Below are 21929 nucleotides of genomic sequence, written 5' to 3'. Positions count from 1 at the left end.
GAGGACATCACCACTGTGACCATTGGAATTATATAGCAGGATCACTGGAATTATAGGGCAGTATCACTTGAAATTTACGGCAGTACCACTGGATTTATACGGCAGTACCACTGGACTGGACTTATACGCCAGTACCACTGGAATTATACGGCAGTACCACTGGAATTATACGGCAGTACCACTGGAATTATACGGCAGTATCACTGGATTTATACGGCAGTATCACTGGACTGGATTTATACGCCAGTACCGCTGGAATTATACGCCAGTACCACTGGAATTATACGGCAGTATCACTGGATTTATACGGCAGTACCGCTGGACATATACGGCAGTATCACTGAACATGTACGGCAGTATCACTGGACTGGATTTATCCGCCAGTACTGCTAGAATTATACGCCAGTACCACTGGAATTATACGGCAGTATCACTGGAATTATACGGCAGTATCACTGGATATATACGGCAGTATAACTGGACTGGATTTATATGCCAGTACCGCTGGAATTATACGCCAGTACCACTGGAATTATACGGCATTACCATTGGAATTATATAGCGGGATCACTGGAATTATAGGGCAGTATCACTGGAATTAAACGGCAGTACCACTGGACTGGATTTATACGCCAGTACCACTGGAATTATACGTCAGTATCACTGGACGTATACGGCAGAATCACTGGACTGGATTTATACGCCAGTACCCAGGCCCGGCGCTACCCGCTCAGCGAAGGGATGCAGTGCAGGGAGGCGCTGGGACGGAGAGGCGCTCCCCCTGCTCTGCATTCCTTCCCTGCTGCGCCGTCCTGTCCCCACTGCTGCTGCTGCCAGTGCTGTGTCTGTCACTGTATGACAGGCACTGGCAGCGGGCACCTGCAGCATGAAAAGCTTCCTCCCTCCCTTCCCCTCCCCTCTCCTGTAACAGCGCCGAGTACGGGACACAAGGGGGCGGAGCTACACGGGCCGGAAGGGGGCGGAGCTACACGGACCAGGCTGCTGTACAGAGGGAGACTGGCTTAGGTAAGTGGAGGGTGAGAGAGAACTTGAAGTGTGTATGTGACGTGTGTGTATATGGTGGGTGTATATATGTGTGAATTGTGTGTGTGTGTGTGTGTGTGTGAGGTATGTCTGTGCGCGCGCTTTATGGACGCTACTACTGGGGGGGCATTACATGTAAGAACGCTACTACTACTGGGAAGGGCATTACATATAAGGACGCTATTACTACAGGGGTGCACTACGTATAAGGACGCTACTACTACTACTGGCGGGGCATTATGTATAAGGACGCTACTACTACTGTGGGGGGCATTACGTATAAGAACGCTACTACTACTGGGGGGCATTACGTATAAGGACGCTACTACTACTGTGGGGGGCATTCCGTATAAGAACGCTACTACTACTGGGGGGCATTACGTATAAGGACGCTACTACTACTGTGGGGGGCATTACGTATAAGGACGCTATTACTACAGGGGTGCACTACGTATAAGGACGCTACTACTACTGGCGGGGCATTACGTATAAGGACGCTACTACTACTGTGGGGGGCATTACGTATAAGAACGCTACTACTACTGGGAGGGGCATTACATATAAGGACGCTATTACTACAGGGGTGCACTACGTATAAGGACGCTACTACTACTGGCGGGGCATTACGTATAAGGACGCTACTACTACTGTGGGGGGCATTACGTATAAGAACGCTACTACTATTGGGGGGCATTACGTATAAGGACGCTACTACTACTGTGGGGGGCATTACGTATAAGGACGCTACTACTACTGGCGGGGCATTACGTATAAGGACGCTACTACTACTGTGGGGGGCATTACAAATAAGAACGCTACTACTACTGGGGGGCATTACGTATAAGGACGCTACTACTGTGGGGGGCATTACGTATAAGGACGCTACTACTACTGGGGGTGCACTACGTATAAGGACGCTACTACTACTGTGGGGGGCATTACGTATAAGGACGCTACTACTACTGGGGGCATTACGTATAAGAACGCTACTACTACTGGGGGTGCACTACGTATAAGGACGCTACTACTACTGGGTGGCATTTTGTATAAGGATGCTACTATTACTGGGGTGCATTACATATAAGGACGCTACTACTACGGGTGGGGCATTACGTATAAGATTAATAAGATTGTACTACATTGTGGCGTAATTTTAAATGGGGGTACTACTGTGTGGCCATGCCGCTTACTTGTGAGACCACAACCCTTTTCCCGGCGCGCGCTAAAGGAATATTGGAGGGCGCAAATTTATAGTTTGCAGGGGGGCGCCGAACACCCTAGCACCGGCCCTGCCAGTACCGCTGGAATTATGCGGCAGTATCACTGGATTTATACGGCAGTATCACTGGACATATACGGCAGTACCGCTGGACATATACGGCAGTATCACTGGACATATACGGCAGTATCACTGGACTGGATTTATACGCAAGAACCAATGGAATTTTACGCCAGTACCACTGGAATTATACGGCAGTATCACTGGATTTATACGGCAGTACCGATGGACATATACGGCAGTATCACTGGACATATACGGCAGTACCACTGGACATATACAGCAGCACAGGGACACCACCACTGGACTGATGCAGTATAACAAAGCACCACTGCAATGGACTGAAGTTATACAGCAGCACTGGACATATAGCAGCAGAGGACACCACCACTGTGACTGGACTGATGCAGCACAAGAAACTACCACTGTACTGATGCAGGACAGCACAGCACTACTGTAATGGACTGAAGTTATACAGCAGCACTGGACATATGGCAGCAGAGGACACCACCACTCTGACTGGACTGATGCAGCACAATACACCACCACTGAACTGATGCAGCACAACACAGCACCACTGGACTGGACTTATACAGCCGCACTGGACATATGGCAGCAGAGGACACAACCACTGTGACTGGACTGATGCAGCACAAGACACTACCACTGAACTGATGCAGGACACTGAGAACGGAGACACGTCCTCTCTCAACACTCTCCAATGCCGGAGTGAAAATGTCAACGTGGGCTCCTTATATGGAATCCAAACCCCGCGAGAATCCGACAGCGGGATGATGACATTTTTGCCTCGTTCTGGTTTCCAAGTCAGGCGGGAAAACCCGAGCCTGACTCGGATCCGGGCTCGGGTAGTGAAGTCTGGTAGGGTTCGGTTCTCAGGGAACCGAACCCGCTTATCTCTATATAGAACCAAGGGCTCAGTCAGAGGCATATGAAGAGAAGAGGAGGCCTGTGTACAAGTCTCTGTACAGGACTCCTCCTCTCTAGCTGGCGGTGCAAGTGAGAAAACTCTGGCCCTGTGCCCGGGTCTACTGCACATGCTCAGGTTCTTAGAACATGGTGCCCATGTCATATTACCAGGGATTTTTCTTCTGTGCATGCAGGAATCTTTGGGAAAATAGCTGTAGTAACATTTTCCCAGTGATTTTTGCAGCATTGCCACTGTGGGACATGTTTCAGGGAGTGTGGTGTGGGCCCATCTGGACACGGGCCCATGTGCACCCATTACAGTCCAGAGTCACCAGATCAAGTCAGAGAAAAGGATTTATGTAGGTATGAAAATCTTGTTTTTCATTTTGGTTACACAAGCGGAACATATTTCATTTATTTATATGACATCACTTAGATGCCCTTAACCAAACAAACCCTGTGAATAAGTATGTAGACACTTTAATAAAGCAGGTTCCAGATATAACATTTCTGAGTAGACTAGGGTGGTGATTTTATCCTTAATGAATGATAGATAATGTACAAGATACAAATTCCTGATTTTACCTTTGCTGCATCCTGGAGCGTCTGCAAACGTTGCTTTATTGTTTGCTGAAGTTCCTCAGTCTGATGTCCGAGTTCTGACACTTGCTGACACAGTGCTTCCGACTGATACACACTCGACAAATACTCTATCTTTTCATTCATTGCTTCCAGATCACTATGGATGTCTCTTGACTCTTCCAGCAGAGCCTGTAGTCAAAACACAGTTAACCATTTGAATTGTAACTTTCATATGCTTGATAAGGCACTGACATGTTTTTGCTACAGAACTTAGTAAATAGCATTTATAACACTAAAAGAACAGATATCTAGAAATGTGGATCTACGTAAAAAAAAAAAAAACAATTCTCAACTGAAAAAACTGATTTAATCCCTCATGCCGTGGGTGATTTGAGTGTAAGATAATGTGAACATCTCTACTGAAATGCTCCTTGAAACACATTTAATGTGAGGACCAGATGGATATTGTTAACATGACAATGCATTTCCCAAAATAATATAAATGGCTACAAGCAAGTCAAGCATGTGTAACACCTTTAGTAGGTTATGTAATAGATTAACTAAAATCCCTCCCAATGGATGCAAGATAAAGAATGTATACACAGTTCCCTATATTTTAACTATTGTAGCAGCCTTTTGTGTTTATTTTTCTTGTTTATAGTCCATTTATGTGGTTAAGGAAGACTATATATACATAGAGGGGTAGCTATATTTGTCTGATTATCTTTGTGAATGTTATTTAAATTATGTCATTATATTGTAGGCTAAGAGTGCATTTTAGAGGAATTCATGCTGAATTTGTAGAAAAGCATTGCCTGGGCTGCTGAGCAGGCTGCAGATTAGCTATGTGTCCTGTCCACTTGCCTCAGTGCCATTGTCTGTGCTGATCATATAACATGTAAACTCCCACAGTCAATCAATAACAGAAGCAAACATAAGAGGCTCCATTGCGTGTCAGAAACAGGCACAGCACATTGAGCCTAATTCAGATCTGATCGCAGCAGCAAATGGGTAAAACCATGGGGGTCATTCCGACTTGATTGAAAGTAGCAACTTTTTGGTGCTCGTGCGATCAACTTGACGTCGCCTATGGGGGAGTGTATTTTAGCATAGCAGGGCTGCGATCGCTTGTGCAGCCCTGCTATGCTAAAAATGTTTTCAGTAAAACAAGACCAGCCCTGCAGCTACTTACCCAGTGCGACAGATCCAGTGATGAAGGTCCCTGCTGTGACGTCAGACATCCACCCTCCAAACGCCTGGACACGCCTGCGTTCGCCTTACCATGCCCGGTAAACGGTGAGTAGACGCCCCGATCCTCCTTCCCGCTGTCAATCTTCTTGCGATTGCGCCTGCGATCGATTTTGTCGGTCCTGGTGTCATTTCCCGGCTGGGCAACGATGCGCATGCGCAATGCGGTCGCCACGCAGCCGCAGTTCCAACCCGTTCGCACCGCAGCGAAGAACCGCTGCGTGCAAACGGATCGGAATGACCCCCCATGTGCACTGCAGGGGGGGCAGATATAACGTGCAGACATGTTATATCTGCTCCCCCTGCAATGCACATGGGGGGTCATTCCGAGTTGATCGCTCGCTAGCAGTTTTTAGCAGCCGTGCAAACGCTAAGCCGCCGCCCTCTGGGAGTGTATCTTAGCTTAGCAGAAGTAAGAACAAATGCATTGCAGAACGGCTACAAAAAAATATTGTGCAGTTTCTGAGTAGCTTCAGACCTACTCAGCGCTTGCGATCACTTCAGACCATTCAGTTACGGATTTGACGTCACAAACATGCCCTGCGTTCGCCCAGCGACGCCTGCATTTTTCCTGGCATGCCTGCATTTTTTCGAGCACTCCCTGAAAACGGTCAGTTGACACCCAGGAACGCCCACTTCATGTCAATCACTCTGCGGCGGCCATTGCGACTGAAAAGCTTTGCTAGACCTTGTGTGAAAATACATCGGCTGTTGTGAAAGTATGTTGCGCGTGCGCACTGTGCCGCATACGCAGAAGTGCCGGTTTTTCACTTAATCGCAGCGCAGCGAACAATTTCAGCTAGCTATCAACTCAGAATGACCCCCATGGTTTTGCCCATTAGCTAACTCATTTGCTGCTGCGATCAGATCTGAATTAGGCCCACTGATAGGTAGAGAGGGAAAACTTACTTTTACTCATCCATACGTTACTGGCAAGTTGTTTATCTGCTGATATTGCTGGTCTCGGACTCAGCATCTAACTTTTCTTTCAAAAATCAGAATCATGCAGCGAATGTATGTACATAAGGGCGCTGGTGTGCACAGACACCCAGGATAGAGGAGAGGTAACATATGACTGTACTGTGACGTACCTGGTGAGCCATTGCCTGATCGCGAAGCTGGCTTGCTGAATTCCAGCTGATGTGACTGCGTACTAACATTTTTGCTTTTTCTATCCACCGCAAAATAATTTCTAACATTTCATTGTATTCCTCCAGCTGAACCACAGCCTATGGAATAGGGTATATGAAGGGAACAACAATGAAGAAAGCATATGGACTAAGAGGAAGCATTTAGCATTACACAAAGAAAAATGACATCTATCCTCTCGTTTTACTATGCATATACTGTATGTCTATGTACTTAGGTCTGTTAACACTGTTTGTCACAGAGAGGTGGTATGATGACTGCATGTCTGCTGCATGTAAACACATGTATTCATCATTTCTGCCAATTCCAACTACAATGTACCAAAAACGCTCTACATACAGAATAAACTGACAGATTACTGAAAGATATACATAGGGTTTATTATGACTTTGTTTCTCTATTAATCATAGGAATAAGTTATTTGCATTTGCTAGAGTACGTTATACTCTCATGGGAGCACTCTATGGACTAATCATTGTATGACTAACCATATACAGTATATCCAGCATCATGAGTATATCCATTACACCACATGCAATCTTGTGGATTTTCTACACCTGCGCTCGGGTCTATCCCCCATTACCCTCTTCCCTTTGGTTTAGAGTACATCAGTCACTAATACACAAGGGGCCAGATTCTGAGTCACACTCAACGCCTATGTTCATGGAGATGAGTGTTTTATTGCTACTGCGCTTGCCTCCCTAAAAAATCCTAAAAACTCATATTGCGCATGTGTCCCACAGAGTGTACGCACAGAGCGCAGCAGCTAATGAAATGTACAGTATCAGAAATAGACTGGAAATGTGCTGGGCATTCCTGGGCGGTGACTGGGAGGTGGATATAATCACATGCACAAAATTGTTCCGTCTTATGGGCGTGGTATGGGAGTACGGATGTGACGCTGATGTGGTTATGTACACAGATCACCCACACTGGTAGCCATATTTAGAAGGAAAATCTGAACCTATCACATACCTGCCAACCATCTCGAATTTAGCGGGACAGTCCTGGTTTTCATCCAGTATCCGACTGTCCCGCCTGCAGACCCTAGTGTCCCACAGGAGGAGGTGGAGGCTGGGGGGCCTCTTTGTCACCACTGCTCTGCATAGTAGAGCGGCTGATAATGGAATGGGTGCATCATCCATTCAGTGCAGAAAGAGGCTGGGGGCTATCCAGCAGCACCTGAAGCTCTGGACAAACTCCTTGCATGACGAGAAACAAGGCAGGACACGCAGTCATGCCCCCAAAATGTTATGCACCAGGGGGCATGGCCCCACCCACCCGAGGTCATGATCCCTTCTGAGCATGTGCACTACAGGTGCGCTCAAAGTCCCAGGACAAAGTTTTCAAATGTTGAGAGGTATGCCTATCATAGGGCTGGTGCAAGTTTCGGTGGTGGCGTACAAAGTGGTATTACAGCATCTATACATGCTGAAAGTGGGCGTCTCAGTCCTTGCATATTCAGATGCATGCTTGTATGCCAGAGGAAAGGCTGATACCAGCATTAATATATTAATGGCATATCTATAATGAGTGCATAGTGTGCGGTGCACGCAAGCTTCTGGGTTCAGGCCAGCTCCCACCACACACCCTGCACCAATATAATTATACTAACATCTTTGGAGTCCCACATTGGCCAGCGCTGCAGACATAAATAAGCACAAAAATGGTGCAGTGGCCATTTCCCAGAGATTTGTTCATGCGTAGTAGAGATTATAGAGTAGGAACCATGGGGCAGATGTATTAACCTGGAGAAGGCATAAGGAAGTGATAAACCAGTGATATGTGCAAGGTGATAAAGGCACCAGCCAAACAGCTCCAATACGTAAATTAACAGATAGAATCTGATTGACTGCTGCCTTTATCACCTTGCACATATCACTGGTTTATCACTTCCTTATGCCTTCTCCAGGTTAATACATCTGCCCCCATGTTCCTGAAGACAGAAAGCTAGAGTCTACTGCGCTGCCAGAGAGTAGGGGGCCCGCATGGAGACTGCACATGGGTCCTCTCCTCGATGTTACCGCCCCTTAGCAGATGCCAGTACGGCAAAAGACGCTAGAGTGGTCGTGGTGACGTATGACTCAGAATCAGGCCTAATGTGAGCATAATTAATATTAACATTGTCTTTAAATACACTAGGAATCAGTAATATAGTTAAATTAGTAAAAAAAAAAAAACACATCACAAATCTGTGAATTTCATTAACATAATTTCTATACCTGCTTCACTTTGCCGGCTCTGTGTTCAGCCTGCTTACTGGCTTGCTGCTGTAGTTCTGTAAGTTTGCCTATTTTGTCGGCAAGTTGCTTTGCCAGGGTAGGACTTTGTTCAGCAAAATCCTGCACTGCAGCATCCAGTTCCACCAACCTGATGTTGCACTTATCTAGCCCCTCACACAGAATCTGTATTGTCAAAAGAGATAGAATAAATAAAAATAAACCTCAAATTGTGTTCATATAATTAGTATAAGAGGACGACCCAAGAGTGGATGTGAACATCACAATGATAATTGTCTTGTGGGCCACTGATGCTGTACCATTGGCTGAGCTATGGCATGAAAGGTGATGAAGCTGTACCATTGCAGTGTACCAATCAGTACACTGAGAAGTGCACCATCATTGAATGCAGCTCCTATATATTTTTGCATTTTTGAATGGACACTGATTTCTTGACACAGCTTGAGAAAAGAGTATTATGTATAGTGCTGACCGTCCTGCAGGAGGACACAAATGCTGGGTCGTCATAGGGTGTCACCTTTGCATTACTTTATATAATAGTCCACTAATATAACATGTGAGTGTGGACGGTTTGCACAAGTCAAATATGGGCAGGTCTCCTCCAGAGCCCCATGTGACACTGGATCTTATTTTCAGACATATCCAATAGAATTGCTCTTACATACCTTGTGATCTTTCCTAACTTGAGACACATCACATGCTTTCTCCTTTAGTTTTCTTAAAATTGCATTCAGCTCTTCTTCAGTTTCAGTAATTTGCTGATGTAGCTCCAAGTACAGTATCTGATTCTGTTGTGCGTCTTTCTGTTTCACTTGTATCTTTAATTATGAAGAGAATATGCCATTAGACTTGTGCTCAATAAGTATTCTGGAGGGGAGTTTCGGCGGCACATACTCTGGCTCTGTACAATGGGACAGACTGTTTCTTACCAAATGCTGTGTGAATCCCATTTCGTAGTAGATTCAATTTTACAAGATGGGATTATTTAAAAATAGTGGTGGAAAAGAAGGAGTTGCATTAATGAAGCAAGTGTGCCTGTCCTGAAGTGAAAATAAGTTGGACACCCACACATGTACGCAGCAAATAATTTTAATGGGACGTCTTAAAAGAACTTGTCAGTTGGGGGTGTACCTTTAAATGTGCTTGGAGAACATATGGGGCCGGATGTATTGCCATCCGAGTTCAGCAGCTGTGCAGGATGCCGACCAAACTTGGATGTTTTTTTAAAGGGGCAATCACTTACAAGGCAAAAAAATGTCCAAGTTCGTCCAGGCATCCCGCACACCCACTGAACTCGGGCGGCAATACATCTGGCCCATGGGCACAATGCAGAGTGCATTTTGTATTGATCAAAAAGAAGCCTTTATATGTAGTGTGAATCCACTAGGATGTGCACTTTCAGGGGCGGAACTACTGGCGGGGCAGGCAGTGCATTGCACTGGGGTCCCGCCGCACTCAAGGGCCCACAGCCGCCGGCCGGCATTACATGAATGAGTCACAATGACTCATTGTATGTCATGCCGCAGCCGCACACCAGCGCTCCCGTGACCCGCCCGTCATCCGCACACGAAGGAGGGAGGAGGGTCCGTCCCTCCCTCCCTCATATACAAACAGGTCACAGTGACAGTCTCTCAGTGAAGGAGAGAGCCGCAGCAGCGCTTTGTTACTGGTGGAGGCGCTGCTGCTGCTGCTCCTCTGCTTCACTATAGGCTGTCTCTGAGAACAGCCTATAGGGAAGCAGAGGGGCAGCAGCAGCAGCGCCTCCACCAGTAACAAAGCGCTGCTGCGGCTCCCTCCTTCACCTCCCTCCTCTTTCTTCTCTACTGCCCGGGAAGCTGCACGAGGAGCCTGAGCCAACAGAGAGGGTAAGTATAATTCTTCTTTCTTTCTTTCTTTCTTTCTTTCTTTCTTTCTTTCTGTCTCTTTCTTTTTTTATTTGTTGGGACTGCCTGCCGCAATGTGTAAAAAGGGGGGACTGCCTGCCGCTATGTATAAAAATGGGGAATCTGCCTGCCGCAATGTAAAAATGGGGAATCTGCCTGCCGCAATGTAAAAATGGGGATCTGCCTGCCGCAATGTAAAAATGGGGAATCTGCCTGCCGCAATGTAAAAATGGGGAATCTGCCTGCCGCAATGTAAAAATGGGGAATCTGCCTGCCGCAATGTGTAAAAATGGGGAATCTGCCTGCCGCAATGTAAAAATGGGGAATCTGCCTGCCGCAATGTGTAAAAATGGGGAATCTGCCTGCCGCAATGTAAAAATGGGGAATCTGCCTGCCGCTATGTATAAAAATGGGGAATCTGCCTGCCGCTATGTATAAAAATGGGGAATCTGCCTGCCGCTATGTATAAAAATGGGGAATCTGCCTGCCGCTATGTATAAAAATGGGGAATCTGCCTGCCGCTATGTGTAAAAAGGTAGAATCTGCCTGCCGTAATGTGTAAAAAGGGCACGCTATCTGCCGTTATGTGTAAAAGTGTATGGTGTCTGCCGTAATGTGTAAAATGGGGACGCTGTCTGCCGTAATGTGTAAAATGGGGACGCTGTCTGCCGTAATGTGTAAAAAGTGCACGCTGTCTGCCGCTATGTGTAACGAGGGCACGCTGTCTGCCGCTATGTGTAACGAGGGCACGCTGTCTGCCATTGTGTAAAAAGTGTATGCTGTCTGCCGCTATGTGTAACGAGGGCACGCTGTCTGCCGTTATGTGTAAAAAGTGCACGCTGTCTGCCGTTATGTGTAAAAAGGGGAATCTGTTCGCTGTAAGGAGTAAAAGGGTCTCTACCTGGTGTAGTGGTGCTACTGTGCGGCGTAATTTGAAGAATGGAGACTACTGTGCACCGTTTTATGAATTGGTATTATTTTGTGGACACACCCCTTCCCCACGAAGCCACGCCACTATGTATTTTTGCGCGCGCCTACGGCGCGCACTGCCCATGGGGTGGACTTGGATGGGATGGGGGGGGGGCCCAAAGCATTTTGTTGCACCTGGGCCCACCGCTTGCTTGTTCTGCCACTGTGCACTTTTATATATAAATCCATTACTCTGGCATTACAAAGTGTAAAATTTCTCTATAATCACCACTGTAAATGTATATTTTACCTCATCATTTACATTAGCCAGTGCTAGTGCCACTTCAGCAAGTAGTAATGAGAGCTCAGATGGCAAAATAGTGTACATCTCCAAATATTTGTTCTGCTGCTCTTCAGACAACTTTTCCACTCTGTGACGATGAGAATTTAATTCCTGATGGAGAACCTTAGGAAGAATAGAAACACATTTTATGTCGTAGCTCTCATAGGCCCTCATTCCGAGTTGTTCGCTCGTTAGCTGCTTTTGCAATGCACATGCTAGGCCGCCGCCCTCTGGGAGTGTATCTTAGCTTAGCAGAAGTGCGAACGAAAGATTAGCAGAACTGCGCGTGAAATATTTCATGCCGTTTCTGAGTAGCTCCAGACCTACTCCTATCTTGTGATGAATGCAGTCTGTTTAGTTCCGGTTTTGACGTCACAAACACGCCCTGCGTTTGGCCAGCCACTCCCCCGTTTCTCCAGCCACTCCTGTGTTTTTGTCTGGCACGCCTGCGTTTTTTAGCACACTCCTTGAAAACGCTGAGTTGCTGTCCAGAAACACCCACTTCCTGTCAATCATACTACGATCACTCGAGCGACTGAAAAACGTTGCTCGAGCTTGGGTAAAAGTACAACGTTTTGTGTGAAAGTACTTAGCGCATGCATGCTGCGTACCATGCGCAGAATTGCCGCTTTTTCACTTGATCGCTGCGCTGCTAAAAACGGCAGCGAGCGATCAACTCGGAATGAGGGCCATAAGCAAGTAAGATCCACGTTGATTTACTCAGTGATGCATTTCATTATACCATTACAGCACACAGAAAGTCTACAAATGGATGGACTCTTTTTAGGCTTTATGCATAGTCTAGTAAATAGATTATTCAAGCATAGGTAATTTTTTTCAAAAGGCAAACACTCATTCAAATGTAATGTATTAAAAAAGTAGCAAGTAGAAATATCTAAAGAGTATGATATAGCTAAAAAACATACCTCCCTGGAATCCATAGGGAATTTAATAACCGCAGTAACTGGTGCTACCAAGTTACTCTACAGACTGAAGATCTAGATATACCAAGTGGCTGCTTTTGTAAGCGGCAATTCTTTGCTGTTTTGACCACAAAATTTAAAATGGCCATTATAAATGCAAATTATGTTTACAATGGGCCTCATTCTAATTTGGGCTAATGTGTATAGTTGCATTACCCACTGCTTTTCTGTTCGCAGCTGCAACTGTCAACATTAGTCTACTTGCACCTACCTAATGCTGGGTGGAAAAGACCCATCAGCACCAGGTGCCCCAACACACAAGTTATAATAGCAGGAAACTCTGGCTACACACACACACACACACACACACACACACACACACACACACACACACACGTGAATGCATGGTGTGAAGCATGCACAGTTTGTATAATAGGAAGAATATCAAGAAAAATTGTTACAAGAACCTATCAGTCTAGGGGAGTTTTCATATGTAACACAGCATTATTTGAACTGAAAAATGAAATGAAATATTATTTGCCACCTCTGTCATCACCTGAAAAGGGGATTTTTGCATACTCACTGTTTAATCATTTTCTTCAGAATCCTGTTGGCAGACACTGGAACCATGGGGATTACTGATGGGGACTACAGGCCTGTGTCCATCCTCCTCCGTCTGAGCCTCCTCCACTGTAGCCAACGTCCATCAAAGCAATAGAGTCTGAGCACTAAAGGGGTACAGATTCTATTGCACATGCGCAGATCCCCGGAAAAATTGCACAGCGGCCATTTATCCAGAGATTTCCTTACTTTGTATGCGCAAATCTCTGTAAAAATGTCTGCCCTGTGGTAATTGTGACAATATTACACAGAAGGCGAAAAACCTTTAGCCTTCGAGAGACCTGCCTCAAAATTCAGGTCATTACAGCCAACCGAGGTAGGTCGTGGTGCAAAAACCGACCCTTTAACAGTAGATCCAGCCACAGTGAAAGACCCCATCTGGGACCTACAGACAGTTTTAGAATGTTGGCATAACAGGACCTGCATGGCCAATCCAGGACCACCAGGATTTACTGACACCTGTAGATCCATGACCATCTTAAGGCAACATCGGTATCAGGGGATAACCATCCCCTGTACCATCCACGGAACCATCATGGCATCCACCAACAGAGCTGGAAAAAAGGCCCAGAGCCCAAGGACATTGTTTTGAAGATTAGTCTCTGATGGTGACCAAAGGTCCTGTAGGCAAAGATTTAACGTCACAGTGCCTCAACCCAGGAGATATGCATCCGTGGTCACAATGACCCAAAACGGGCAGACCAAGGATCAGCCCTGGAGTAAATGCTCAGAAACTAGCCACCACTGTAGTGACTGACGACTGCTGGGGTACAGAGTCGGAAACTGAGATGAGAGGAACTCTGGGGACCACGATCAATGTTGGAGAATGTCCCACTGGCATTCTTGTGAGTGGAACCTGGAGTACTGCATGGTCTTGAAGGTAGAGACCATTGTGCCTAAAAATTTCATGCAAGACAATTTCATGCAAGGCAAAATTGATGGGCGAGGTAGCACCAGCACTTTCCTGACCAAACCTTGGAGGACACGGGCCTTGGACTCTGGCAGAAACATTCACTGTAGACAGGTGTTGAAGACCACTCCCAGGAACAGCAGTTAAAATCCAGCCATGATCCTGAAGTACTAGTACAGTGCGGCTCACGTGTACCACAACTGGGGAGCCGAGTTGGCCTTCACTAGAAGATCTTACTGAGAAGGAATTACTGTAATACCTTCCATCCACAGCAGACTCACCATCACTGCCATGATTTTTGTGAAAATGCATGGGGCTGTGGCCAAACTGAACGGCAGGGCCTGGAACTGATAATGAGCCGACCCTACCACAGGAGAGAATGATGACCAGGTGGGAAAATAGGAACAAGAAGGTATGCACCACTGATGTCGACGGTGGCCTAAAATTAGTTGGCCTCAATGCTGCAGATCATTGACCGGAAAGATTCCATCCAAAAATAATCCATCCAAAGCCTGCCATTTAAGGCACAAAGATGCAGAATAATCTGAAAAGGAATAGGTTGGAATAAAACTAGAGTTTTCATTCCATTACTGGACCCACTGCAATAACCCCTTCTGACAGTAGGTAATTGATAGCCTGGTTTAATGCCACTCTCTCCTCTGCATCCCGAGGAAGGTGGAAAAACACTGTGGTGGAGGATCCCTGAGGTTGATTATGTAATCTCTGGAAATGATGCTCAGCACACAGGCGTCTGAAAACACCAGTCTCTGAACTGGAGCAAGCGACCACCTACCCATGACTGGACTGGGTGAGGAGATACCCTGTCAGGCGCTATGCTTCTCAGGAGCTTTGGCTCCCAAATACCTGTTGGCACCAGAAAATCTGCCCTTTGCTGCTGAACCCCTGCTGGGGAAAAAACCTGCCTCTGGCAGACTTGCCTACAGTGGATACCCCCCGCCTGAAAAAAAGAGCAAAAAGCACAAAATTGCAGACCCTGCTGCGTTAGGATAGTCGCAAAAACAAAGGTGCTATTCTCACCGGTAGCTTGGATAAAAGCATTAACCTAAGGCCCAAAAAGAACACTCCCACCATAAGGATGCGTTTCTAAGGAACGCTTAGATTATGAATCCGCGTACCAAGCGTGAAGCCAAAGGGCCCTCCAAGGTGGCTGCAGCAGAGACCCTAGACGCCACCCGAGCAGCATCTTGAAGAGAGGAGAAGCTTATGTTTAAAGTTTCAGGTTAGTTTAAGTGCCAACTCCTGTGGTCCCCATCAGTAACCCCGATGGTTCCAATGACCCCCAGCCTGGATGTCAGAGAAAAAAAATCTACATTTAGAAGCAAAATTGAAGTGGCAACTGACAAATAAACATGTATTATAATGAAAACTATCTAGTACAAGTAAAAGTACAGTACTAACTTTTCTAACCCCAGGGCCCTTAATTAAATCAACATTTCCCCAATACTGTACCTGTAATTCTTCCAATTGCACATCTGTTTCGGCTGCAGGTATTGATAAATTGTCCTTGGTTTCCCTGATCCAGGCTTTAACCACATTTAACACCTGCTCTACTTCCTCTCGCTCCTTCAGTTCCTGCTCTACCAGCTTCTTGCTTTTCTTTACTTTCTGTTGCATGCTTTAACAGGTATATATTAAAACATATATCCATATGTTATAGAAACAACATAAATCATATACTTTTGTTCTATTACATTATCCAACTAGTGGCTAGCAATATTTTATTATCTACATTTACAAATGGCAGAAATTCCCCAAGTCAGCAAATTTATTTACATTTTGGGGGTTATTTCTAACTGGGCAGAGCAGCTTAGAGCCTAAAGTAGATGGCATTTCTGGTAAAGAGCATTTCTGGAGAAACAAACTGGTCAACTAAACATAATAGAAAAATATACAGATTTTTTTTTTTTACTTTAAAATAGTAAGCAGTAACATTTTTTCTTTTGATAACATTTCTGTAATAAATAGTTATTTTAAGCAATTTGTGTTGGTTATAGCTACAGAGCCCATAAGCATGTTTATATCTTTAGACAAAGTAAGTGCTGCAATGCATGTGACAAGTTCTTGCTGAGCTAGACTGTACTGATGTATCCTTATACACCTAGCCTCAATAAGGCGTGCAGCACAAGACGTCTGGGGAGAGTGAGCCACGCCAAGTGGTGTAGCATGTGTTTTGCATCTTTTGCACTCAAATGTGCATCTTATTTGCAATATAATGTGACAAAACCACTTCATGATACTCCACTAATAAATGTTATATGCAACACTTGTATATCTATATCTATAGATTGTAAGCTTGCGAGCAGGGCCTTCCTACCTCTATGTCTGTTTTTGGCCAGTTTTGTTCTATCACTGTTGTTTTAATTTTAAAGCGCAATGAATATGCTGTGCTATATAAGAAACTATTAATACAGTAAATAATAAATAAATATCTACAGTATGTGCAACTGAGTTTCAATATGTATATGACGCACAAAGGAACTTAGGGGCATATTTAATAACGAGTGATATTCTTGTTATCACTCGTTACTAATATTAAATGGTGCTCTAACCAATCAGTTCCTACCTGTCTTTTTTCAAACACATGACAGTTAGGAGCCGATTGGTTGAAGCACCATTTAGTAACGAGTGATAACAAGAATATCACTCCTTAAATCTTCCCCTTTTAGTGTTAAAAAAAAGCTGCGGCAGCTGTATCGCAGCACTTTGTATACAGATTCAGACTCTGGTATATTCAACCAGTGCCGAAGACAGTCGGAAAATCTGCACTAATTCGACCTGTGTGTATTCAATAGCGGGCATTTTTGCCCATTTTTTTATCCATTTTTGCTAATATCGTTTCACTTTTTTGCCAAATTGCGCCATAAATGGGCCAAAACACATGTATCCACAGCAAATTTGCCAATGCACATGGTTTTCGCCAGTGCTCGATTTTTCGACAAGTTGAAAAAACGGCACAGGCATGGAATAGGTTGAATGTAAATTCGACATAAAAACATGCGAAAAGTGTAGTTTTTTCGACTGGTCGAAAAAAACGGCACTAATTGTATACCCCTCTTAGTTTCATCCAGAAATGAAAGTGTTGCATATCAAATCAATCAGTACACTCTTGTGTAGCAGTTTAGTCTCATCGCATTGCGATTAAAACACACATACGAGCAGAAAAGATACTCCGAGCAAGCCAAGTCTCATGAGACCTGGCATACCAAAAAGATATGTTTGGCAGGACTGCAGCAATAGTGTATGAGGACACAATTGTATGTGCTAATTTGACCTTTGACATCAAGTCACCAAACAGGAGGAGTATTTATTTCTTACTTTAAACATCTGTCGAGCATGGCTTTTATTTCTTGAATGACTGGCAGGTCCTCCGGGCCCGCAGATTCAGTTTCCACATCTCGGAGAACACCGTTGACTGCATGTTGCTTTAGCTGACTAACTGCAGAGTGCTGCTGCTCTAACTCTCGAGAGAAAGCCTCGTGACTCTCCAGCAGCTTAGCCAGTTCAGCCTTGGAGGCTTTTTCAGTGCAGCTTTCTGGTAGGTGTTCTTGTAGCTGATCAATTGCTATGGTGGATTCCTGTATCTGGGAATACAAACCACATTGATTACTTTTTAAATAACATGTAATTTTTATTCTTCTTTCCCACTTCTAGTCTTTTCTCTCTATCCTTTTATAAAATATGAACAGAAAAGTTCATTTAGGTAACACACGCTGTAAAGATATAAAGGCAAATATAATGGCTATGGGCCTAATTGAGACCTGATCATAGCAGCAAATTTGTTAGCAGATGGGCAAATCATGGGGGTCATTCCGTCCCGATCGCTCATTGCAGTTTGTCACAGCGCAGCGATCGGGTCGGAACTGCGCACGTGCCGGCGCCGCAGTGCGCCGGCGCATGGCAGTCGTCAGTGCCCAGCGATCGCCTCTGAGACAGAGGCGGTCGCTGGGTGGGAGGGGGCTGAACGGCGGCGTTAAGCCTCCGTTTATGGGAAGCGGTCCGGCCAACGCAGGCATGGCCGGACCGTTGGGGGGGGGGCGGGCCGCGGCGACTGCGTGACGTGTCACGCAGCCGCTGCGGCAGCGACGAGTAACTCCCAGCCAGCCGCAGGAGCTGCGTTGGCCGGGAGTTACTCCTCAAATACAAAGGCATCACCGCTGTGCGATGCTTTTGTATTTGTGCGGGGGGGGCGGCACAGACATGCGGGGCGGACTAGACCTGTGCTGGGCGTCCCCTGCATGTCTGAGTTTACGATCGTAGCTGTGATAAGTTTAGCAACTCGAAATGACCCCCCATGTGCACTGCAGGTGGGGCAGATATAACATGTGCAGAGAGAGTTAGATTTGGGTGGGGTGTGTTAAAACTGAAATCTAAATTGCAGTGTAAAAATAAAGCAGCCAGTATTTACCCTGCACAGAAACAATATAACCCACCCAAATCTAACTCTCTCTGCACATGTTACGCACTAGAGAAGGTGGTTAGCCCTAGTTGCTACCCCCCGGAGGAGTGGCCCTAAGAGCCACTACAGCAGGGTTAGGGTAGAGAAGCGGAGGTGGGAGGTCTAAAAATACTTACCACCTCTGCTGTGGGGATCTTCAGTGTCAAGATGCCTCTGTCAGTCATGTGACCGCAGGCATCCTGACCACCGGTATTTCATACTGAACCCCATTCAGTATGGGAATTGTATTTGTGTACCATAAATGCATGCAGCACTTATTATATCTGTATAAACATTTACAGGTAGTACCTTATCACTCAGTTCCCTCCACTCCTGCACAGCTTCCTCCAGTATTTTCTCCTGTTCGCGTGCAGTGTTGCGTAGCCTGGTCCATCTTTGCCACACAGTTGTCATTGACTTGCTTATGGTGGCTTTGCTGGCATTATTTCCCAGTTTCTCCATTGTTGATGCTTTTTCTTCTAGTGCTGTGATTTTCTCATGAAAGGAATTTACCAAGGATAACAAAGTCTGGAAAACAAAGATGTTGTCTTCTATGGGACAGTTTCATCCAATTTACAAGAGTGATAGAGGGATTTAAAGAAGATACTATTCCTGCATTATTATTTTTATAAAGCTTCCTTCTTTGGGTATTTGTTGTGTAAAGGCTATTCTTAGGCAAGTAACACAATCCAGGTTGTACCACCACCTGTCCGACCCATGGATGGCGGTCATTAGGTCGACTTGAGTTAGTTCGATATAAATTGAGTCGACCACGTTTGGTCAACATGCATTAGGTCGTCATGATCACTAGGTTGACATGTACTAGGTCAACATGGAAAAAGGTTGACATGAGTTTTTTAAAAATAATAATAATTTTTTGACCTTTTTCATACTTAACGATCTACGTGGACTACAACTGGGAATAGTAACCTGTGCCGAGCACTGCGGTAGTGGAGCGAGGCACTGTGCCCGAAGCAAGGTGAGCGAAGCGAGCCATGCGCGGGGTCACAGTGCACTATATGGGGTTCCCCGTCACTTTTCGAAGAAAACGACACAAAAAGTAAAAAAAAACTCATGTCGACATTTTTCCATGTCGACCTAATGCATGTCAACCAAACGTGGTCGACCCAATGTATGTCGACCTAACTCATGTTGACCTAATGACCCACACCTCTGACCCATATACTACCACAAGTGTATCTTTAAAGCATATGTGTAATTGTCTAATTATGTAATTAACATACATACATTTCATCATGCAAAAAACAGCACAGGCCAGCAATTTAGAAGCCTGTTGACAGACAGATTAGGGAATTGCCAGTAGAACTCACAAATGTGGAGCAGCCTGCGCAAATTTGTCCTATTTTTTTTTTATTTGTTTTTTGGGGAGGGTTGAGGTCCAGCATAAAGCAACTGAGGCAGGGCTACATTTGTTTCTCAACTTCCAGAAAACCAGCAGAATCTGTCTCATCCGTCTAGAATGAACAAATCACTGACATTAAGCAAAAAGGGCAAATATACTAAATCTTGGACAGTGATAAAGTGGAGAGGGATAAACTGCCAACCAATCAGCTCCTAACTGTAATTTCAAACACAGTAGTCTGTAACATGGCAGTTAGGAGCTGACTGGCTGGTACTTTATACACAAGCAGCAAAAAATATTGTTATGACATATAGGGGGTAATTCAAATGTTTGAAAGTCACTTGGGAGTCTGTATTTTCCTATCTAATATACAGGAAAAAACAGACACCCAACTGATTTTTTTAAACATTTGAATTTCCCCCATAATGTCAACTACTGTAACAGCAATTTTGGTATTCACCTTGTGAGCAATCAGCTTTTCTTCAGCTTTGTGACATGAAACTTCTTTAGCCACTGAAAACTTGGATAATTTTTTTTCGGCATCATTCAAACAAATGACAACCTGGTGTTTTTCCTCTTGGTATAAATGCCACTGAACTGTACATCTACAAATGACAAAAGCAGGTTGAGTTTGGTGCACATTATTAACAGTAATATAGGGGAAATTCCATTATGCTGCTGGTGGAGCTTGTTTTCATCACCCCAAGAATTCTCTTAGTCTGTTAGTCACATAGGGCCTAATTCATGTTTGTACACACTTCCCTGAGCAGATACAAATTTTTAGGCTATGGAATTGTTAATCATCACAAGTGAAGCTGAAGAAAAGATATAGACGCTATGGAGGAAGATTTAGGGGTATATGCAATTGCGGTCGAATTCCCGAAATTGTCGAATTTCGGGTCATTTTCGACCAAAAAAAAAAAAACGCCTATGCAATTCAGTGCTTTCCGACCAAAAAACGGACTTTCAAAATTCGACTTTTTGAAATTCGAATTTTTGCAAATTCGACTTTTCTGCAATGATATAAGTGCTGCAATTCGACCAAAGCATATTCAATTCAAGTTTGGAAATTCGACAGCAGTGCTTTTAGACAGCAAATTCGTCATTTTCAATCCGCCACACTTTGGAGGGTGAAAACAAATAAAAAAAATGTAAACGTTTTTTTTTGTGTTTTTTGGGGGGGGAATAGCAGATCTATTTATATTAGAAGGGATTAGGTACTTTTTTTTTTTTTTTTGGAGGCACAAATATTATTTATATATTTTTTAAAATATTATTTTTTTTATTTTATTTTTTTATTGCTGGAACGGTAAAATCCTAAAAAAAAATGGCGTGGGGTCCCCCCTCCAAAGCATAACCAGCCTCGGGCTCTTCGAGCTGGTCCTGGTTCTAAAAATGCGGGGAAAAAATTGACAGGGGATCCCCCGTATTTTTAAAACCAGCACCGGGCTCTGCGCCTGGTGCTGGTGCCAAAAATACGGGGGACAAAAAGCGTAGGGGTCCCCCGTATTTTTAACACCAGCATCGGGCTCCACTAGCTGGACAGATAATGCCACAGCCGGGGTCACTTTTATGCCGTGCCCTGCGGCCGTGGCATTAAATATCCAACTAGTCACCCCTGGCCGGGGTACCCTGGGGGAGTGGGGACCCCTTCAATCAAGGGGTCCCCCCCCCAGCCACCCAAGGGCCAGGGGTGAAGCCCGAGGCTGTCCCCCCCATCCAATGGGCTGCGGATGGGGGGGCTGATAGCCTTTTGTGATCATGAAAAGAATATTGTTTTTTACAGTAGTACTACAGGTACCAGCGGGCCCGTTTTTCTCCCGCATGCTGGTACTTGTGGTTCTCCAAGTACCAGCTTGCGGGGGAGGCTTGCTGGGACTTGTAGTACTGCTGGAAAAAACAATATTCTTTTCATGATCACAAAAGCCTATCAGCCCCCCCAACCGCAGCCCATTGGATGGGGGGGGGACAGCCTCGGGCTTCACCCCTGGCCCTTGGGTGGCTGGGGGGGGGGGGGGCCCTTGATTGAAGGGGTCCCCACTCCCCCTGGGT

General features: G+C 45.2%; 1 protein-coding gene across 15 annotated transcripts in view; it reads right to left on the bottom strand.

Annotated features, from left to right (window-relative positions):
- Positions 1–21929, bottom strand: part of SYNE1 (spectrin repeat containing nuclear envelope protein 1) — a 965679-nt gene that overhangs the window by 294774 nt on the left and 648976 nt on the right. For all 15 annotated transcript variants that reach the window (XM_063917854.1, XM_063917860.1, XM_063917859.1 and 12 more), the window contains 9 exons: positions 20338–20482; positions 18824–19042; positions 17395–17660; positions 15529–15694; positions 11572–11727; positions 9135–9287; positions 8452–8634; positions 6172–6309; positions 3836–4021 (listed from right to left, as the gene is read on the bottom strand). In XM_063917854.1, the coding sequence (XP_063773924.1) occupies positions 3836–4021; positions 6172–6309; positions 8452–8634; positions 9135–9287; positions 11572–11727; positions 15529–15694; positions 17395–17660; positions 18824–19042; positions 20338–20482 (1612 nt within the window). The remainder of the gene's footprint in view (positions 1–3835; positions 4022–6171; positions 6310–8451; positions 8635–9134; positions 9288–11571; positions 11728–15528; positions 15695–17394; positions 17661–18823; positions 19043–20337; positions 20483–21929) is intronic.

Source organism: Pseudophryne corroboree, chromosome 4, assembly GCF_028390025.1.
Source record: "Pseudophryne corroboree isolate aPseCor3 chromosome 4, aPseCor3.hap2, whole genome shotgun sequence".
Classification (NCBI taxonomy): Eukaryota; Metazoa; Chordata; class Amphibia; order Anura; family Myobatrachidae; genus Pseudophryne; species Pseudophryne corroboree.
Note: the sequence above shows the minus strand (reverse complement) of the source record. Positions and strands in the feature narration are given on the sequence as shown.